The 22,515-nt window shown below is 31.8% G+C and overlaps 1 protein-coding gene across 1 annotated transcript; it reads left to right on the top strand.

Annotated features, from left to right (window-relative positions):
• Positions 1 to 2,165: 2,165 nt before the first annotated feature.
• On the top strand, positions 2,166 to 22,043 carry LOC143254560 (acid-sensing ion channel 1A-like). Its single transcript, XM_076509720.1, has 11 exons — positions 2,166 to 2,560; positions 5,278 to 5,513; positions 8,041 to 8,150; positions 10,858 to 11,018; positions 11,392 to 11,496; positions 12,074 to 12,194; positions 14,010 to 14,076; positions 15,080 to 15,146; positions 17,649 to 17,692; positions 20,991 to 21,063; positions 21,265 to 22,043. Exons 1-11 carry the CDS (start codon positions 2,231 to 2,233, stop codon positions 21,421 to 21,423), a joined length of 1,473 nt encoding a protein of 490 aa, XP_076365835.1. The 5' UTR covers positions 2,166 to 2,230; the 3' UTR covers positions 21,424 to 22,043.
• The last annotated feature ends 472 nt before the right edge of the window (positions 22,044 to 22,515 follow it).

The raw sequence follows: 22,515 nt of genomic DNA, 5'->3' as shown, positions 1-22,515 counted from the left end.
AAAGTAAAGAAGAAGGAGACAAAATTAATTGATATAATAGTAAGAAAAAATAAGGTATTACAATTTGGAGGGTAAGTAAGTTAAAAACATACCTCTTGAAGTTAGTATTCTAGCCTTTATTATGGTAGAAAAGCACTAATTGGTAGCCTATTAAAGAATTATACTAGTATAAAGAATACCATCCAGTTATCTAAACAAACTATTATAGTTCCCAACCACTACCCATTTATTAAGTCCACAGTGACCATCATGTTCTGAACAAGTGTTTATATGGGGCAAGGTGTGAATCTGCACAAAGTAGTGCCAACCTGTTAAATGACCTTATTTGTAACTAATAATAGTTATTAGAAATTTTAAGTGAAATTTCTCTAATTTTTTATTTATTTATATTTATCTAATACATTGTTATATTTGTTGCAGAATAGCTTAATAATAATTTTATTTAAAGTCTCTTTATTAATTTTTATCAGTATTTCAAAAATTGGTATTGAGGCAAAACATGCTTACTTGCATATTCTTATATATCAGTTGGAATTTTGATTGATTATGTGCTACTTAAGCCTTTACTAAGTAAATATAAACAAATATACAGGTATTTATTTCTGCATATATATCTATAGAGATATTACTATGCTAAATTAAAGTATAACCACCACAACTGATATAAAGATATTGTGGAACGAAATGTATCAAAACTAAATTTTTACATTGTTTGAATATATTTAGAAAGTGTGATGTCACGAAACGTTCGTCCGTTTAGTGTAGGTACAACAGTAGTCTTTCACGATGCAAACTATTATCACGTTTAGACCATAAAGATATGTTCGTATCTGATAGGTTTTTGAAGTTAACAATTTCCTCTGTACTTTAGGTTATTAAAAAATAAAGATATAGAAATCCATGTGGAATACCAGAATTATCTAGATAAAAGAACTGCATAAAGTTCTACCTTAGCCATAGTAAGTAAATTAAGCCATCTTGTAATGTCAGTGGAAAAAGAGCCGTCAATGTGTAACAAACGACATAAACTGAAGACAGAACTCTTTTTGGACGCCAGTTATTTCTACGACATACCTATTCAACGTCACACACTTTAAGCAGAAGGAAAACAAATAGAAACCGCCAACTTACCAAACGTAGAACTTAAGAACATTAAAACAATTACTAGAAACCCACATTCTTGTTGAAGTGAATGGTTTTTAGAAAGTATAACAGCTTTACAACTGGGAGTTTTACAATGTTACTATGCTACAAGACTATTGTTAAGATTCACAGTAGTCAAGTATGTGACATTGACTATAAAAACGTGGTGAGGTCCTGAAATAGTTTAAATATGTTTTTCCTTTCTCTCTCTCTGTATATATAACACACATTAGTGATATATTGATGTGATAGAAATAGGAATTAGTAACACTGATTATAATGTCTTAGATATCCCAAAAATATAAACACGAAACTTTATTTGATCTCTTGTCTCTGCAGTGAATTAGTTCGATCTTTGTATACTACTAAGAAAAAGTACTCAGGAGTCCAAATAAACAATAAGTAAAGAGTCATTGTCCACAAAACATAGAATCTAATAAACAATTGTTACACATATTTTAATATCAGGATGTCTTTTTCCACTTTAACATTTTACCATATATGAGTTTTTAGAATTTGTTAAGGTATTTTAGTCCTTTAGTAAACATAACAAGTATTAAACATTATTATTTCCAAAAAACTATTTATGCAACATGCTAGCAATAAATCTAATGGGATTCGCTAAAGAAAGAGAATTTTTTCTTAACTTTTTTAATGTTTTCACTTAATTTAAAGTACTTATAAATCTAAACAAGTTTACTGCTACAATCACTATAACTAATTCCGATAAAAGCCTTTTCCAATTTGAAAAGTCATTTTTTGTCACTTTGTACTGAGATTATTTGTTCGTTCAACAAATATTGATCAAGTCCCTGGAAGTGTATCAACAAAGTATATATTTTGTGGACGTATATCGTATTAGACGTGACGTAATAAGTAATAGTAGGTGTCTAAACTGAGTAACAATACTACATGGCACACACAATTATAAACCAATGCCCATGTACAGCTTGACTGATAATAACACATTAATAAATAAAGCGTCACTACTATCTCAAGTATCGCTGAAAAGAGCCATTTGTGATCTCCAAAATATTCAAGTTAACTTTTCTTAAGGATTTAGTTCAAGAGAAATTACTTAATACCTATGATGAATACATTAAAAGAAACTATCTCTACATCTGGAATTCCTGGATTAAACAATATATGTCGTGTTGATTCCTATATCCGTAAAACACTTTGGCTTGTTGTTTTTCTGTCATTAGGAACCAAAGCGTTCTTGGACATATATGGCTTAGTTTGCGACTACTGGAAATATCCTGTAACAGTTAGTCTTAAAATGACTACTCCAGACGATCTGCTATTTCCCGCTGTGACCATATGCAATATTAACCCAGTAAGGGTAGATCGTCTCTGTGAAAAACCCTCTGATATTGAATTGCCTCAGTATTTGGAAAACGCTTTGTGCTCACACAAGGTAAGGAAAGAGAGTAATTTTTTGTGAAATGTTATTCATATACTAATGACAAGTATACTTGGGCATGACGTCACTGTTTTATTGAATTCCGGATTAATTCAAAACAACATTTGTTTATGTTTAATCAATTTAATAGTTCGATTGTTGGGTTAAATAACATGTATTTAATTTTTAACTGGGGATATATGAATAGCGAATATATATATAATGTACAAATTTGAATAGATAATACTAGAACTATATTTTGAATATGCCAATTAGAATATAAAGTAGCTATGTTAGGGTAAATGAGCTGTTTTTGGATAAAAGTGAATATATGTTATGTACATAAACAAAGTAATAATGCAAACGAAATTGTCAAATATTTTTTCGTAAAATGAGTAGGTAACTTTTGGGCTTCTCAAAATAATCTAACGATGAAACTTCTTGTCTTTTAATTTACACCAGAAGTACGTAAGAGTCAACAAGTCATTTGGTTTATGGTTGCCAACATGTATCCTCGCAGTCAGTTGAGAGTATTAATACATATCAACTTTTACTTATACCACTATAGTATAAATAATTCCAGTTACCATTTATCTCCAAGACATCTCGTTCAATTTCAAATTTAAAGCACTTTGATTTCGATAACGAACATAGAGAAATCATTCTCTGATTCTTAGTTTCATTCTGTTTTCATGTGTCTTGTCAAATGAAACTATATTAATATTTAATTTTCAAGTTTTATACCTTTATCATTAAAATATTGAAAACAAATAGTATGTTTAATATTACCGGTAATCTAAACATCAGTAGAATACAAATGTTCAGAGCATAATTATGTTTTCGAGGATTATAAACAAGTAAGTTACAAAAGTGATCATTTATGCAGTTTTTCTTTTATTGTTGAATTTATGTTACATCTTAAAAGCTTGTGGAAAAAAAACATTTTTCATGTTGTTGTGCTCCTATTACCTATATCTCTTTAAAACGATATAAGAAATTTCAGTTCTTGCTTTACAGTCTATAAAAATATTGATATTTTTCAGTAAAATACAGCAGATGTGTATTTACGGTTAGTGTAATGTGTTTATTCCATATTAGGTTTGTTTGTTTTTTTAATTTCGTGCAAAGCTACTCCAGGGCTATCTGCGCTAGCCGTCCCTAATTTAGCAGGGTAAGATTAGAGGAAGGCAGCTAGTCATCACCACCCACCGCTGACTCTTGGGCTACTCTTTCACCAACGAATAGTAGGATTGACCGTCACATTATAACACCCCCACAAACAGCTGAAAGGGCGAGCATGTTTGGTACGACCGGGATTCGAACGCGCGACCCTGGGATTACGAGTCGAACGCCTTAACACGTTTGGCCATACCAGGCCTCCGTATTCGGTACTTACTTCATCTTTACCCATTTTTTGATAAGGTTTTATACAAAATAATTATGTAAGGCAATATTACATTTACTTGCTTATTTGATGGTATTATAGTTATAGAAATATAGAATACATTATTTGATTTATTTACTTGCTTATTTGTAAACCTCTTATTTAGTTCAATTTTATCTCGAACACTAAATTATGTTTTAAATATCCAGTGCAATATGACTGTTACATCTTTTTGCAATCGAAACTATTTACTGTTATGCAAACCGTTATCTATTTTTGATAATGTTTAACACTTATTATTTATGTCAAAAATTTCTAAGTGATGGCTGCTTCTTAAATAGATTAAATACTTTTTCAAAATTGAATTATTATAATAAGATGATAGTAGACTGGTATTGATCAATATAATATTAATTAGTTCAACTTTATTTAAACATAACTCTTTTTGAAGTTGTCCGGCATAGCCAGGTGGTTAAGGTACTCGACTCTTAATCTGAGAGTTCGGGCTCGAGTCCCCGTCACACCAAATAGATTCGTCCTTTCAGTCGTGGGGGAGTTATATTCTTATGGTCAATCCTACTATTCGTAAGTAAAAGAGCAGCCCAAGAGTTGGCGGTGGATGGTGATGACTTGTTGCCTTCCTTCTAGTCTTACACTGCTAAATTAGGGACGACTACTGCAGATAGCCCTCGGTAGCTTTGAGCGAAATTCAAAACAAACCAAATCTTTTTGAAATTACAGAGAGGACATTCATAGGCAGCTTCAGTACTTGTCTTCACCAATTTTTTTATTCTTTGAATGTATTCCACTGCTCTTCCACTCCCAAGTTTTCTTATTCGTTTGATGATACTTCAAACCTATGTTAAAGCTCCAATTGTCATTAGGTTCTTATATTTTCGTTTATAAGGTTTCGTACACTAAACGGTTTTATTAGATCGCGCTTTTTATTTAACTTGAATTTCAAAAGTACATTTGTTTTTACAAAGTAATCATCTGAACCAACATTCACTCATGTGTGCACCCTCGTGTTAATCACGGATTGAATGAGCCAAATCGTTTACATAGACAAATTTAATCTATTTCGTTGTTAGTATTTCCATCTGGAGGCTTCTCCTTTTATCCTCTTGTGCTTATAAAAGGTGTTCGCTGTTTGAATGTGCTTATATTGACAAAATTCTAGCATTCTGGTTTTATTGTTATTCTTTATCTATATGTATGTATATATATATATACACACACATAAAACAGAGATGTTTGCTCGTTTATGCGGTGACAAGACATCACATGTTTTTGTGACCAGCTGACAAAATTTTATTTCGTCTGTACGTAAACATAGCTCATTTTGCAGTTACAGAAAGAACAGTCATTCGTAACCAATTCTACCGAAGCTTCAGATAATAACAGTGGAAGTAACACTGGTATTGAAGACTTACAACATTACAATGAAATAGTAAGGCAAAACCTCACAACCTGGCTGGCTGAGCTTGAACTTCGTAATCGAACACTTATGCAGCAACTTGGTCATCAACTGGAAACGTTTGTACACCGCTGTATGTTCCTACATAACAGCTGCAAAAGACCCAGGTAGGCATGTTGTCTCCATAATATTGTTATAATTAAACAAATAAATATACAAATGTACTAATTAAATTGGAATTAATGATAAACAAGTGAAAAATGAAAGTTGTTGAATTGATATAAACGTAGATTTATAATTCATTAAATAATTCTCAGTTTGTTATATTTCTTTATCATTCTAATGTTGTTGAACGTAAATAGTAAGCATTTAATTTTATATCCTATATATATATATGTATATATATATACGATTTTCTGCTAGCGGCCTGGCATATCCGGGTGGTTTGGGTGCTCGACTCGTAATCTGAGGGCCACGGGTTCGAATCTCCACCACAACAAACATGTGCGGCCGTGGGGGCGTTATAATTAATGACACATTACAATATTTGTTAGTAAGAGAGTAACCCCACGTTTGGTGGTGGGTGGCGATGACTAGCTGCTTTTCTTCTAGACTTAAACTGCTAAATTAGGGACGGGTGGCGTGGGTTGCCCTTGTGTAGCTTTGCATGACATTAAAAAATAACAACAAACAAACAATTTTTTTTTCCGTGGGTTTAGTGCGGCCAGTGTTTTATATGCTGAAGTTTCGTGTTTGTTCCCATCACGGTACCTTGGGGCCGAACTTATGTTATAGGAGTGAAGGACAATTCGCTCAGTTTATTTTGACACAAGTAGGCTAAAAGTTGACTGTGAATGGTTGTTCATCAGCTGCTTTTCCTGAAGTTCACCTCCTAAAAATTCTGGACGGAGATCATAGATAGGTTGAGTTATAACTAAAACAAATACATATAAACATTAAACTTGCATACTAAACATAAAATTTATTTTTGATTCATATAAACGTCATTCCGTTTCAAAGAAAAAAGTTAACAAACATTCGTCAGCACAATTAACTTCTTCAAGAAAAATACGAAAACTTGATTTATATGGAATTGTACCGCTAGCATATCGGTTTACGTATTTCTTATTTCATGTTCTGCTGTTAGATTATTATTTCTATAATGCTGTCTTATGATCAGTTAATTAGGTGTTTTTGTACGGTACAACATACTGATGGCTTATTTTTTGTGCTTCTCGAAGTTTGATTTGAAGATAATCTTACTGTGTTTAATATATCCAGAAAAGCATACTTTAATAATAAAATAGCATGGGAAGATACAGTATTTTGGAATGGAAAAATAGCTCAACTCTTCGACCACAATAAGAATAATGTAAGTCTCATTGCAGTGATAGGACTGTAACATTCCAGTTTTCATTAATGGCATAGAATAATTGTTGCTTGTTTCATAGCTTCACGAAGTCTGTGTCTGTGTCTGTTTATTTTTTGTCAAATAAAAGGAAGATCTTTTCCCTTATACTCCATTGTATCAGCTTTTGATAGATTCTTTAAAAACTAGTACAGTTATGGTTTTTATTCCATTTTGTTGATCCTGTTTTGTGTTTCTCGTTCATTTTAAAACTTATGAATAATATTTAAATTCATTACATATTCCAGCATGAACATAGAATCTTTAAATTTGCCATAAAATTAACAAATAATCTTTACGTTTACACTATATTTTCCATGATTAACATAGAACCACCAAATTTACCATATATTCCAAAATTAACATAGAATCACCAAATTTACCATTTATTCCAGGATTAACAAGGCATCTTTAAATTTATTATATTTTCCAGAATGAACAAAGAATCTTTAAATTTGCCATATGTACCATGATCAACAAAGTTTAACATCTATTCCAGAATTAACATACAATCTTTTTTTTTAATTTAACATATATTCCAAAATAAGCAAGTCAATTCTCTTAATGTTTTTCTTTAAGAAACAAGAAAACTTTCGTCCAGTTTTAAAGCTAAGAGTAAAATAAAACAAATGTTCGATTGTTTGTAGTTAAACCAAGGCTAGTTACAAAGGTGGATAACTGTACTCTGTCTACCACAGATATCGAAAGGCAGTTTCTAGCAGTATAAGTCGACAGACATACGACTTTGCTACCAGGGACGGATGTAGTAGGAAATATAAAAAATTAAAATAGAGATAAAATAGAATAACGTAGTAATACTTATATTGGTGAAACTAAAGGGAAGTTGAAGTCCAAATTACAGGAACATAAAGGGTACATAAGAAACAATACAATAGAAAACGTAGCTATAGAAGAACAGGTACAGTCAACGCAACACACAATTTTAGGGGGTAAAACTACAGTTGTAACTAACCAAATAATGTTACAGCTTGAAATATTTATACTAAAACATAGTTTTGTCATGAGGGCTAATCAAGGTAGTATTATTAAACATTTATTTTGTACATTTGAAATTGACAGCAAAAAAAAATTGTTCATTTTACTTGACATACTTTTAGTTCATCTTACAATATGATCTTACTGGTGATGAGTCAGGTAAAGAAATGATGTTAAAATGACGCAACGTCAATTTACGCGATTTATAAAGTTTGCTGATATAAATCTTGTTAATCTACTGAATTTCTCTTATATTAATTGTATTCTGACATTGTATGGCTATGGTTTAGTGATTTTATTGTGAAACCAACAACCACACAAGGAAATTGCTTTGTTATCAATTCGAAAGTTCACCAACAAAATTCATTTACCCGAGTCTCTCAGATTGGTCCACATTTTGGTGAGTGATTTTCTTACTATCATTTATAATTGATTTATATCACAATTATATTATCATTTATATTACAATTATATTATCATTTATGAGTTATTAATGATATATTGATCAGATTTTTAACAATATTAGTTTACTCACAAATAAAAGAAGATTCGCTTAATTTCAATCCATCGGAGGAATAAATTTGTCAGTTAAATCTACTAAAATCTTTCACAGTTTCTACTACTATCCATACGATAACTGTTACGTAATATAATTTATTCCGAACAAGTCTCCGATTTATTATGTTATGTATTACCATTTCAAATAGTCGGAATTTAATTTTAATTTCGAAGTTAATTGAATTTCGATATGTATCAAAATTGTGATATTTGCCAACAAAATTGATAAACACAGTTTTCTTTATTAACACAAATAAATCTTAATATACAAACAATGATATAATTTATAATAATGGTTAAAATAAATAGTTATTTCAGCTAATGATTATATACAGAGTTTTAAAAATACACAAACAATATTGCATTTTCTATTTGGTCTGGAACTGGATATTTTATCACCATTCATAATGACCGAATACTTTCCAGTTTATATCAGTAGAGTTCACTTAACGGGTAGTTAATAAATTTTCACTGATCACACGTGAGTGTTTGTTTGTTTTTTACCACTGAAGTTATGTAATGTTTTTGTAGAAATACCAAGGTCTGATGGTAATCCGCTGAAGTTGAACGGTTTGTAAAATTCGAAATCTATAAATATTCCTGGTCAAGTACCTGTAGTTTCCTGATTAATAAGTGCTTATCGTAGTTGTAGCTTCTGAGGTTTATAGCATACTAACTGTAGCAAACCAACAATATAAAACTGTCTCTAGGCATGTCGGCTTACAAGCGTTAAGGCGAGGTTCTAGAAATTTTAATTGACAGCAATGTAAAACATATTTTTTTTATTCTTACATTCGAAAATCTCCTACTAATTTAAGGAATGGGTGGAAATTTCACAACACATATTTAACACTAGAATTTACATGCATTTCTAAATATATATTTTACTAAAACAAACATCGATATTAAAATTAATACATAGTAGTAAGTATATTACAAAATAGTAATGCCAAAATATATTATTTTACTCAGAAATGCAAGAAGAGTCACTCAACTTCAGTCCACTGTCAGTTGAAACAACTAAGATATTCACAGTCTTTACCATTATCCATATGATAATGGTATTCCTAAAAGTTCTTCAACATCCGAAAAATTAAGCGTTTAAGCTTTTCCAAAGCAGGCATTATAATACGTATTATATAATCATCCATAAATATCGATTTTATTTATGTTCTTTAAATGTTAGTCAAGTTATAAATCATACATTCTGATACCAAAAAAATCCGCTTTGTTTCAGTCTTAAGTTTTATTCAAAAGTAAAATATTTTACTTTTCACAAAAACAACTTTTTAATTACGAACGGTACAATGTTTTTCTGTCAACGAACATAAGATAAAATTTCATTAATAGTGAGCTTTATATTATCCCTAACGTATGTTGTAACGGATTCACTATTATGTTTTTATTTTAATATTGATGCTTTTTAAAGTTAAATATATGTTTAGAAATGCATGTAACATATAGTATTAAATATGTGCTGCAAAATTCTCACCTATTCTCTAAATCTGTAAAACATTCTTGAGTGTAAAAATTTAACAATATATGTTTTAGATTACTGACATCTGAAATTTCTTGAACATCGCCTTAACGTTTATAAACCGACACGCCGAGTGATAGTAATTATATTGTTGGTTTGCTACAGTTAGTATACTATAAACCTCGGAAGATGTAACTATGATAAACGTTTCTTAATTGGAAAACTAAAGATGCTTGACCTGGAACCATAATAGATTTCGAACACTGCAAAACGTTGAACTTCACTGAACTAACTTTAGTCGTTAGTATTTTTAAGATGACATTAGATATATTCGTCGGAAAAAGTCAGCTTGAAAACGGCATGAGACCAACTAAAAATAGAGCTAAGTGGTAAGTGAACTGCACTGATATCAACTCTAAACTGATTCGCTTATCGTGACCCGCCAATAAAATATCCAGTTTCATACCAGATAAAAGATGCAATATTATTTGTAAGCTAGAGTAAAATTTTTGTATATAAATCATTATTGGTAATAACAGTTATTATAACTTGTATTGTTTTTTGTATATTAAAATATATTGGTGTTAAAAAGAAAACTGTGTGTATCAATCTTGTTAGCAAATGTTATAAATTTGACACATATCGACATTTAATTAACTTCCAAATTAAGATTAGAATGTTCAGCTATTTGAAATTATAGTAGGTAGCAATGTAAAATTTAAAATATTAGTTACAGAAAAAATGTCTAACCTTTTAACCGTGACTTCATTTGAAAGAATGTTTTCCAACCAAAATTTTAAAAGGGTTATACGAAGTATGCCTTTAACTTTTATGATTTGTTAAGAGAAATTTAACTGTATTCTCTTTTAATATGTTTTGTATGTTTATATATGTGATTAAAATTGTGCATAAGTTTTACTTTATTCGAATTCGTTCGAGACTGTAAGGTGTGCATTATTAAAACTGATTCTGCGCAAAGTGTTTAATAGTTACCCGCAAATTTATAAAATAGTACAACAATATGAAAAATGATTGAATGACTTTATTAGATTTTTTTACGTTTGTATCACAGGATTAGATTTAACTCTGAATATTGAACCGGACCAATATCTGCCATTTATTGAAGAACGCGGTGCTCTCATCCTAATTCATTTTTCGACAGCAGTTGGTTCCATAAATAAAGATTCGATGTATTTGAAACCTGGAGAATCAACATATGTTGGTTTAACGCAGGTAAGATGTTATTTTACCTATACAGTTTACAAAAACAAATTTCCTTTTACACACATATATACAAAGTTTTCCTAGATGTAGCTAGATAACTGAAATGTGTATAAAATTTAGAATAAGATAATATTTATTAATTCTCGTTAGGTAGAATTTGTGTATATGCGATTTATATATTAAACATGCTTAAACATACTTACGTAATTATAGAAAGTACACGAAATAAAGTGCAGCACAATTCCATCTACAAAGCTTAGTAAAATATTTAAAATACAGTTTAATTATATATATATATATAAATATATATATAGAAATTACAACTATAATAACTAAGATACGATCTAATAGCTGACATTTCAAGTCAACTTTATTTTATCAGATTAACATAACTCGTCTGCCTTCCCCTTATCCTGATAAATGTCGAAGTGAATGGCCAGATTTTTTGGAAGATCTTCAAATGAAAAAGATATCGTATTCTGCAATGGTTTGTACGAATAACTGAATGAGTTAAATAACCTGCTTACGTATATTACTTTAGATAATATATTTTTGCACTTGATTGAATTCTATTAGAAGTTACAGAACTGTTTTTGACTACAAAATATATATATTTATATGCAACATTTTCAAAACTATCATATTTGTTAAGTTCCAATGTAATAATGATTGTTAATTTACGAAACACAAATAAAGTTATATATTTATAAATATAACTAAATGATACTTAATTTTTATTGATAAAATAAATAAAACATTTGCTGGAAACTCATCAGTAAAATATATTTTAACAAATATGAAACTAGACAACCACAATTTAATAGTGTTGTAAAAATTAAAAATGTGATTTTTCAATAATCCAAAACTTCATATATATTTACGAAAAGCAAATATTTTTTTTCCTCAACTTTGCAAAGGTTATTAATTCTGTTTATCTACTCTATGAACAGTTCTCTCTTAAATGGATTGTATTTATATAGAACATAAAAAATAATGACGTTAACTAGTCGTGTTATGGTATATGTAGAAAATAACGACAAATATAAATATGTTTGATTCAAAAGGAGTGCCAAGACAACTGCTTACAGAAAGATATAGAAGAACGATGTGGCTGTCAGGTATCCTGGTTGCCTAAGCTCAGAACTAATTCTAAGGTTAATATTTGCAATGAACAAAAAGACACAGGTGAGTAAATTATTCACTTTTATTCTAAAGGTAGTTGCCAGAAAGTTAACAAATACACTAGTGTACAGGTCATAATGTGGGATATAAAATGTATCCTAGGTTTTGGAGGTGACTGCTGAAAAGGACCCACATTGCAGTTTAGATACACCGTCTATCAGTCTTAACTTCTGTTTGCCATGTATTGAAAAATCAGTTTCAGAAAGAAATAAGTTTGATAATGTTAGAAATTCAGCTGTTTGAATATAATGAAACAAATTATGCATTAGTAATAATCGTCAGCTCAATCAAATAATCAAACTTGTCTTATGTGAAAAACAGTGTTTTAGAAGTTTACGATTAAATAAACATTTCAAGGAAGGATTGAAGTCATCAAAACAAAATGTATTTCATTCTCGACGAATTTACTATGAGTGAATGTTATTTTTTACTATTTTAGAACAAATATTAATCTGTTCTAAGCGAATTCGTTAAATTCAGTGGATCCTTTTGCACAATAGTATAAGAATGAAGTTGTGTGAATCGTTAAAAAGGAATTAAAATTCACTTTTATCATTTTATATTTGATTTTCTTCAGTTTCGACCGTTATATGGCGGGCAAAATACAATACTTCAAAAATACGAAGCTTAGTCTTATAACATTTCAATTTTCCAACATTTCATTCATGTTTATTAACATTTGACAATAATAATCTAGTTCAGCGTTTTAATTGCTATTCCATTAGTTATTATCTTATTTGACTTTTTCGTATTTGATTTGACTTTATACAATGATAAAATTCAAAACGTTATTTGTATTAATTATTATTTTTATCGTTATTTTTACAATTATGATAGTTTTATAATGATATGTATATTTACAAGAAGAGAGTTAAAATAATTTTGTCACTACTAATGAAGACTGCTAAAAATGAACGTAATTCAACAAACAAACTGGATTTGTTTGTTTGTTTTTTTAATTTCGCGCAAAACTACACGAGGGCTATCTGCTCCAGCCGTCCTTAATTTGGTAGTGTAAGACTAGAGGAAAGGCAGCTAGTCCTCACCACCCACCGCCAACTCTGAGCTACTCTTTTACCAACGAACAGTAGAATTGACCGTCGCATTATAACGCCCACACGGCTGAAAGAGCAAACATGTTTGGTGTGACGGTGATTCAAACGCGTAACTCTCAGATTACCAGTTGAGCACCTAATCCATCTGGCTATGCTAGACCTACTTCTGGAATTAACTTGAAAATAGATGAGATAGCAGACAATGTATGAAGTCATCTTATTCAAGAAACAGGGTACAGTAAGTTACAAAATTCAACCATACAGTTTTACTACAGTATTTTCCCGCCCCGTTACACTGAACATGCTCGCCCTTTCAGCCGTAGGGGCTTTATAATGCGACGATCAATCCTACTTGTCGCCCAAGAGTTGGCGATGGGTAGTGATGTCGAGTTGTTTTTCCTCTAGTCTTACTAAACTCTTTCTAGTGTTATTCACTTGTTAGCTGTACAGAAGACAATTTCATTACAGTCTTTAGTTGTTCTTGCAATACGAATACTGCTTTGATATAATACTTATAATTTACTTATCATGTTCATTTGCCCCAGTGGTTCAGCAGCATGTCTGCGGACTTACAACGCTAAAATCCCGGTTTCGATACCTGTGGTAGGCAGAGCACAGATAGCCCATTGTGTAGCTTTGTGTATAATTCAAAACAACAAACAACATTATGTTCATTTTTGTTATAAAATGTTTTAACTTTGTTAGAACTTCTGTTGAAAACTGTATTCGGAATAATAATACATGTATATTTCTTTATTTCCAGATCTTTTCAACTGTATAAAGAATACTAATGACATGAAGTTAAACTGTCCGTGTGAGCCTCAGTGTCAGTAAGTGTTAGCGTGTAAATTTTTGGTTCTTCATGTAAATGCAAAAATTTAGCTTTCTCTTAAAATGCAATATAAAAAGATTGTTTTTCATTTAAGAAATAACGTTTTAAAACTTAGCAAAATAATAAAACATATTTTCTACTAACCGTATTACCATTATTTGATCCTCGTTAACATTTGTACTGCACGACAATCTAAGAGTATATGAACTATTTTGACACGAAGGAATAGTTTGGTTTCTTTTGAATTTCGCGCAAAGCTACACGAGGGCTATCTGCGCTAGCCGTCTCTACTTTAGCAGGGAAGGTAGCTATTCATCACCACCCACTGCTAACCCTTGGGCTACTCGTTTACCGACGAATACTGGGATTGATCGTGAAATTATAATGCTCCCGCGTCTGAAAGGGAGGGCATATTTGGTGTGACGGGGATTCGAACCTGCGACGCTTGGATTACGAATCGAGTGCTTTAACCACCTGGCAATGTCGAGCCATAAATAAAAGTTTTCAGTAAAATGTAATATTTAACTTTTGTATGTTTTTTTATAGTCTTAAGAATGTAAATCTTCATTTAGTATAAGTTACTATAGTAGAATTGTCTAAACTCATTAGGTTTTGCAAAACTAGGCCCACCATGGCCAAATGGTTAGGGCGATTGACACCCATTCTGATATTCGCTGACTTTGGAACGGTTAGCGCAGATAGCTCTGATGTGGTTTTGCGCAAAATTCAAAACAAAGCAAAATATTCACAAACATTGTTAAGCCTTTTTCTTAACCACTTCGCTATATTGCAAAAGCGTCTTCAACATATCCAATGAAATATTTTTGTGTCAGATAAAAATTTAAAACCACTTTCGAATTAATTCATATAAAACTCACGTAGCCGTAGCGACAAGAAAAATATCATTGCTAATTCTTCACCACAAAACCGAAACGTTTTTACTGTTTCAGTTATAATTAAACTAAGTACGAAATAACCATGTAATATTTTGATTTTTGTAGAGAAGTTACCTTTCTGAAGACGTATTCGACAACGAAGTGGCCTTATATTATGGAACCAGGAAAGAAGGTAATGTAAATACAATTTTTAGACATTATATATAATATTTGTTTGAACTTTCATAATGTTTTTCTCATGTGTTAAGATAATATTTAGTATTTCGTAGAAATTTCTGTATTTATTTACAATATACAATACAAATTTGCATTGTAACATTACACTACGTGGCCAAAAATATGTGAACACCCAACCATCACGCCCATATGTGCTTGTTGAACATCTCATTCCAAAACCATGGGCATTCATATGGAGTTGGTCCCCCTTTGCTGCTATAATAGCCTCCACTCTTCTGGGAAGGATTTTCACTAGACTTTGGAACATGACTGCGGGAATTCGCTCCCATTCAGCCACAAGAGCATCAGTGAGGTCGGTCACTGATGTTGCGCTAACTTCAACCTCATTGAACACCTTTGGGATGAATTGAAGGTCAGGACTCTGTGCAGGCCAGTCAAGTTCTTCCACATCAATTTTGGCAAACCATATCTTTATGGATCTTGCTTTGTGCACGTGGGCATTGTCATGGTGAAACAAATAAAGGCCTTCCCCAAACTGTTTTCAGAAAGTTGGAAGCACACAATTCTCTAGAATGTCATTGTATGCCCGAGCATTGAGATTTACCTTCACTGAAACTAAAGAGCCTAGCCGAAACCATGAAAAATAGTCCCAGACTACTATTCCTCCTCCACAAAACTTTACAGTTGGCACTATGCATTCAGGTAAGTAACGTTCTCCTGGCATCCACCAAACCCAGATTCGTCCGTCAGACTGCCAGATATTGAACCGTGATTCATCACTCCAGAGAACGCGTTACCACTGCTCCAGAGTCCAATGGTAGTGTGCTTTACACCACTCCAGCCGACGCTTGGCACTGCGCATGGTGATCTTAGGCTTGTGTGCGACTATGAAAACCCATTTCATGAAGCTCCGACGAACAGTTATTGAGCTCACGTTGCTTCCAAAGGCAGTTTGGAACTCGGAAGTAAATGTTGCAGCTGTGAACAGACACATTTTTTTTGTGAATTTGTGTGCTCTACGTGGCTGAGCTGTTGTTGCTCCTAGACGTTTCCACTTTACAATAACAGCACTTACAGTTGACCAGGGCATCTCTAGCAGGGCAGAAATGTGACGAACTGGCTTGTTGTAAAGGTGGCATTCTATGACAGTGCCACGTTGAAAGTCACTGAGCTCTTCAGTACGACCCATTCTTCTGCCAGTGTTTGTCCATGGAGGTTACATGGTTGTATGCTTGATGTTATGCACCTGTTTGCAGTGGGTGTGGCTGAAATAGACGAACTCACTAATTAGAAGGGGTGTACACATGCTTTTTGGCCAGGTAGTGTATATATAAACTGAAACAAAAATATCTAGACAGAGATTCAAGTTACAGTATTAAAAATTATAATACTTATCCAAACAAGTAAAGTAAAATAAGTTGTTTTAAATGTTCCAACACGTAACACACAGGAAATAAGTCAGTCGTTTAGTTTACTTGCTTTAGGATGAAACACCCCTCAAGTGTAGTTATACAAGCAAACTGTATAGATATGTGCATTACTTTGCACTTAATGTAATATAACGTTCGTAACATTTGAACTTTCCACGCAACCATTTTATCTCTGTGAGTTAGATTAGTGCATGTTGCATATATATAATTTGATTTTTTATCGAAATTAGTCCTCTAGTGGATTGTTGCTAAATTATTGTACAAAATAAATATTTAAATATGGAAAACTTCAAGTTAGCATAAGAAACAATAAAACACTATTTTCTGGATTACGTATAATTAGGAAAGCAAGTTAGACCAAATATTAATTTTAAGACTCCGATTATCATCAAAAGGAAATTTATAAATTTGATGACGTTATCACATTTTGAAACATCTTGATATCCGTTGATTTACAGAGGTTACGTAGTCACTTGACCAGAGTAAACAGTTTGCATCCATATTAGACGTAAACATTATTCGTGTAAACATGGCCTCCGATAGATAATCATCTAGCTCCCCGTTAATTTTTCACGAATTTACAAACAAATTACATAATATGTGCAACGGGTTCTCTGGTAAGAAAAAATAAAACAATACATACCTCTAAAAATACGCCCTTTGTGGAACCACCATGTCACGAACTATTCGCCTAACTTTCCGACCTACCAACACGCCACAAGTAACAAACCTTCTACTGCCACCTGGTGAAACTATAACGTCACGTAACATCATTGTCTTAAGTTCCTTCAAAAATTACAGTTTTTATACTTTCCTGCCAAGTATTATAATATTTTTTCTTCTTATTTTTTGTATGAACTGTTGGAACGATAAAATTCTATTTAATTTACTTTAGTAGCTATCAATGTTTTGAATTAGTCGTGAATGACATTTTTAGTTTGAGTTTCATTCTCTTGGTTTTTCTTTCTGCATGAATTTCATTATTGATATATGGTGCTGATTTTTTGTCTATAAAGTCTTCATACAGTTTACCCCTAATATGTGTAATCTTCCTTCTCGTTTTATAGGTTAACCAAAGCTCTGGAGATAAAACTCAAAAAAGTACAACTACGTAAGCATGGCTTGAATGTCCTGATTTTTTAATTGAATGGAAAAACAACTGAGAAGGAGGGAAGTTAGAATTTAAAAATAATAGAAATATAAAATTATGTTTATCGCATAAATATTTAGCGTTTTGCACATACCGTATTGTACGCCTTGTAGGACGCTACATCGTGGAAGACGCACCTTAATTTTGGAAAGACAGTTCTAAAAATATATATTTATATATTTTGATTCAGCAACTAACACGTTGTACAGTCAAATACATCATATTCTTCACAGTACATTGATAATATTAGTTAAATTGAATGTTTTATGCTATTGAAAATACTTGTAATTGGTAAGTAATGAGATTGGAATCAGTATGAGATGTGGTTTTGAATGAACCCTAAGCTAACCTCTTGCCTTAACCTTTCACTTTTGTTTTTGAAGACGCATGGAGATAGTTCAAGGTATTTTTGACCCCGCATAGTCAGATAGTTAAGGCACTCGACTCGTAGTCTGAGGGTCACGGGTTCGAATCTCCATCACACCATACATGTTCGACTTTTCAACCGTGAAGGTGTTAGAATGTGACAGTCAATCCCATTATTCGTTGGTTAAAAATTAGCCCAAGAGCTGGCAGTGGGTGATGATGATTAGTTGCTTTCCCTCTAATCTTACACTGCTAAATTAAGGACGGCTAGCTTAGATAGCCCTCGTGTAGCTTTGCACAAAATTCAAAACAAACCAAACTAATCAAGGTATTTTTAAAGAAGAAAACGCAAGATTACCATATATCAAAGTGGCAAATTTAATAATAAACAAAATATGCCTGGACCTTGTGGTAGAAAACTACATAATATACTGTACTAAAAATGTAGATAATTGAAATTAGTTTAATTATCGTTATAAAATATTTTATTACAAAGAAGTAGCAACTAAAAATTTCATCAAAACCTTTGAAAATGTTCACTTTCAGTCCTTTAACATCATCTTTGAAGGACATAACAAACATGATCAGTTTTACTCAGATAAATAAGAACGTATCAAGTGAGGCCAATGTTGAGTTGGTTGTACAAAAGGTTTTCAACTGAAGTGAATCTTGTTCAAAAGTTATGTATTTCTCATTGTTTATTCAATATTTCAATGTGGAACAAGAATATATTTCAAAACACATTAGTTTATTATTGTCAAATATTAAAAAAAAAATTGTCAATTTCAGATGTCACTCGAAATCAAAGAAATGTCATCATTTGTTTTGTTCGTTTGTTTGTCGTTAAGCGCAAAGATACACAGTCGGCTATCTATTCTATGACAAACACGGATACTGAACCCTGATCTTTACTGTCGTAAGTCTAGAGACTAGCTACTGAGACATTAGGGGAGCATTTCTATTTTGTCATCGAATGTCCTTTTCCGCGAAAGTACAATATCAAGAAGTAAGCTTAAGCTGGTCCAAAATACGTGTGTGAAATTATATCAGGTCATCCCATAAGTAATGTCCGAAAAGTTAATACAGACACTGCATCACCATTTTTCTCTTTGTAGAAGGCTTTAATGGCTAAAATATATAGTAGGACGTGTATAAAAGTGTTTAGATAAATGAAAGAAATTAATTCAACTCCACTTCTTCAAATCATTAATCAAATAAATCATTGTGAAGATGGATGTGTCTGAGGAACACATTAGTCATATAATGCTTTATGAGTTTTAAAAAGGCAATAGTACAGCAGACACTGCACAAAACATTCAAGGTGTTTATGGTGCGGAGTCTCTCAGTGAAAGAAAATGTCGAAGGTGGTTTCAGACGTTCAGATCAGGTGACTACAGCTTAAGTGATGCGCCACGTCTTGATGAAGATTGGGCTGTAACAGTTAAAGAGCTAGCACAGAAGCTTAATTCAACCCATTTAACAGATCACCGCCATCTGCAACAGCTTGGATAGGTGTCAAAACTTGGAAAATGGGTACCTCATGATTTGACAAAAGCCAACATTAGAGCACGAGTGGACATTTGCACTTTTCTGCACCCTTGTGAACGTAAGGCACCTTTTTTTGGAGAGATTATTGACTGGAGATGAAAAAAAAATGGATATTTTATAAAAATGTTAAGTGCCACAGATAATGTCTCTGTGCAGGTACACTGGCTAAAGCACGTTTCAAAATAGACTCCCACCCTAGGAAAGTCTTGTTAAGCGTTCGGTTGGATATTTTTGGTGTAATCCACTTCGAGTTGCTGCCACCCAATGTAACGATTACATCAGACTTCTACTGTCAACAATTAGAGCGCTTGAATGTTGCCCTGAATGAAAAAACACCTGCTTTGGTCAATCATAAAGGTGTTGTGTTACACCACGATAATGCACGGCTCCATACAGCAAGGAACACGTCTGGAAAGATTGAAAAGCTAAACTTGGAATAACTTCAAAATCTTCCTTATTCTCCACACATTGTCTCATATGTTTATCATCTATTTCAAAGTTTGCAGAACTATGTTGATAGAAAAGAGTTTAGAATACATAAAGATGTCAAAACTACCCTCTATACATTCAAGAATTTTATGAAAGTGACATTCAGAAGCTTGTGAATCGTTGGCAGGAAGTATGTTTCATTATTGATTAAATAACATTAAAAGCGTTTGAAATCCTTTATCTTCTTCTGAACCTAAAATCGGACATTACTTACGGGATGAACTGGTAGTTTTATATCAGAAATTGTACCACAAAGCTACTGTAAGGGAGTGAAGCTTCGAGGTGAGACTGTGATAAGTATGATTGAGTGTAAATAGTGTATAAAGAAATTCTCCAAAACAAATGCTTCAAAACGTTTTACCCCAACTGCGAGAAGAAAAACGTGCACTCTTGTCAGAGACGAAAACTCAAAGTCAGTGGCAAAAGCTGTTCACGTGTAACAAGAAACTGCACGCAACAGAAGGATTTCATTTCAGAAGAGCTACATAAGTCTCGTGTACACTTGATACTCTTATATCATATCCGGTCAACAATCGCAAACCTCGAGCAGCTAAAGAATTAAACAACTATCAATATGATGGATATCTGTATGATAGCAATATTGAAAAATCCGTTGGAAATTGTCATTCTTTGAGCATAACATCTTTTATGACAGAATATTTTACAATGTGTAATATGTTGCAAGACTAGATGTCAAGATGTTCATAATAAAAAATAATGATTTAATGAAATGATAGGAATAATAATTATAAACACAAATATTATTTTTTCCTTCCAGCGGTTTAGTTCGTGTCGTTGTATACTTCCAAACTCTGAACTCTGAGGAACATATTCAAATGTTATTTTTTCCTTTCAGAGGTTTAGTTCGTGTCGTTGTATACTTCCAAACTCTGAACTCTGAAGAACATATTCAAGAGCCGAAATACACGGTAAGTAAAGTATCATTACATGCTCAAAAAATAATAGTTGGCAAATAGTTATGACAAATATTTTAATATCGAGATATCTTTCGTTATTGGTTATTTAGGTTCTTGGAATATGTTAAGATATTTGAGTCCTTTTAGTAGACAAAAACACTTTAAGAAACAAGCTGATCAAAAATTATAAAAGTTTTCTTTTATATTTTATAGGATGAAAGCATATGTAGTAGTATCGGTGGAGCTTTGGGTGTGTACATTGGATACTCATGCATGGTTGTGTATGAATTTATTGAAATCATCTTTAATAGTTTAAAAACGTTGTTACTTAATCGTCGTATCATAAGGCCTACTCCTAAAGCATTTCGTTAACTTGTATTATTTGAAAAGCTTTTACAAACTTAGTGTGATTTTTTAACTAGTTTGATCATGGCAAAATATACGAGACAAACATCGTATACCTTTTATGTATTGCATTCAGATTTCTTTCTTCTCTAGTCTGCATTTTGTAATGAACAATTAATAACACTCGTTTTAATATTGATTGCAATTTAATATAACAACGTTTTTGAAATTGGTTTGATATAGCATGTTGATTATCTAATACAATTGCATCTTATGTCTCATAAAAACATTTGTTCCCTAACCAGTGTTACGTATGTTTTTAAATTCTTAAAGGGTAGTTAAGTTTGTTTATTCACGTGTTTGTTAGGTATTGAACTTGTAGTGAATATAAGCTATTGCATTTTCAATAATTTAAAAGTGAAAACAATTACAACTGTTTAATATAAATACGAAAATCTCTTACAACAATAATTCGGTGTACTTGCCTTTAACTTCTCAAAACTACGTGATAAACATTAGGCTCGAAATGTTAATATTTTAGAATGCTGGCTACTGTAAGTAAATATCGCTTGAAAACTCAGTTTAATTATATGGGTATTCCTGTGTTGAATCTCTTTAACATGTAACAACTATTAAAGATTCTAAAAGAAATTACCGCATTAATTTATAGATTGTTGTTTAAATGCTTAATAAACAATAAATAGTATGTTATAATTTACAATTTGTTAGTTATATAAATACCATACCTTATTTAAATGTTGAAAAATTAAACCTTGAAACAATACGTTGCACTGAAAAATAATGACCTGTCTCCTAACTATTAAAAAAAAAATCTTATTAGCTATAACCATACGTTAATGAACTTAACACTATTTTAATATGAAAATATTATATTACGAAAGTTTCTTATGTTTTTTATGACTAAATAAAAAGATATGTTAAGATGCTCTATCATCAGCCGTCTCCAAAATGCATTTAGCTGCCATAATTCAATTATTTATGACTCATAGTTGATCTAAAGGTACATATCCAAAAATTGTATTAATCAAACATTGTATCTAAAGTCTATAAATCTTTCGACAAAAATAAGTATGAAGAATTGATATTATTGGAGGAAAG

This window comes from Tachypleus tridentatus, chromosome 6 (genome assembly GCF_004210375.1).
Source record: "Tachypleus tridentatus isolate NWPU-2018 chromosome 6, ASM421037v1, whole genome shotgun sequence".
NCBI lineage: Eukaryota > Metazoa > Arthropoda > Merostomata > Xiphosura > Limulidae > Tachypleus > Tachypleus tridentatus.
Note: the sequence above shows the minus strand (reverse complement) of the source record. Positions and strands in the feature narration are given on the sequence as shown.

Coding starts and splice junctions, on each gene's coding strand:
- LOC143254560 (XM_076509720.1), top strand. CDS start 2,231: ATGATGAATACATTAAAAGAAACTATCTCTACATCTGGAATTCCTGGA. Junction 11,019..11,391: donor CATATGTTGGTTTAACGCAG/GTAAGATGTTAT, acceptor TTATTTTATCAG/ATTAACATAACTCGTCTGCC. Junction 11,497..12,073: donor AGATATCGTATTCTGCAATG/GTTTGTACGAAT, acceptor TTGATTCAAAAG/GAGTGCCAAGACAACTGCTT.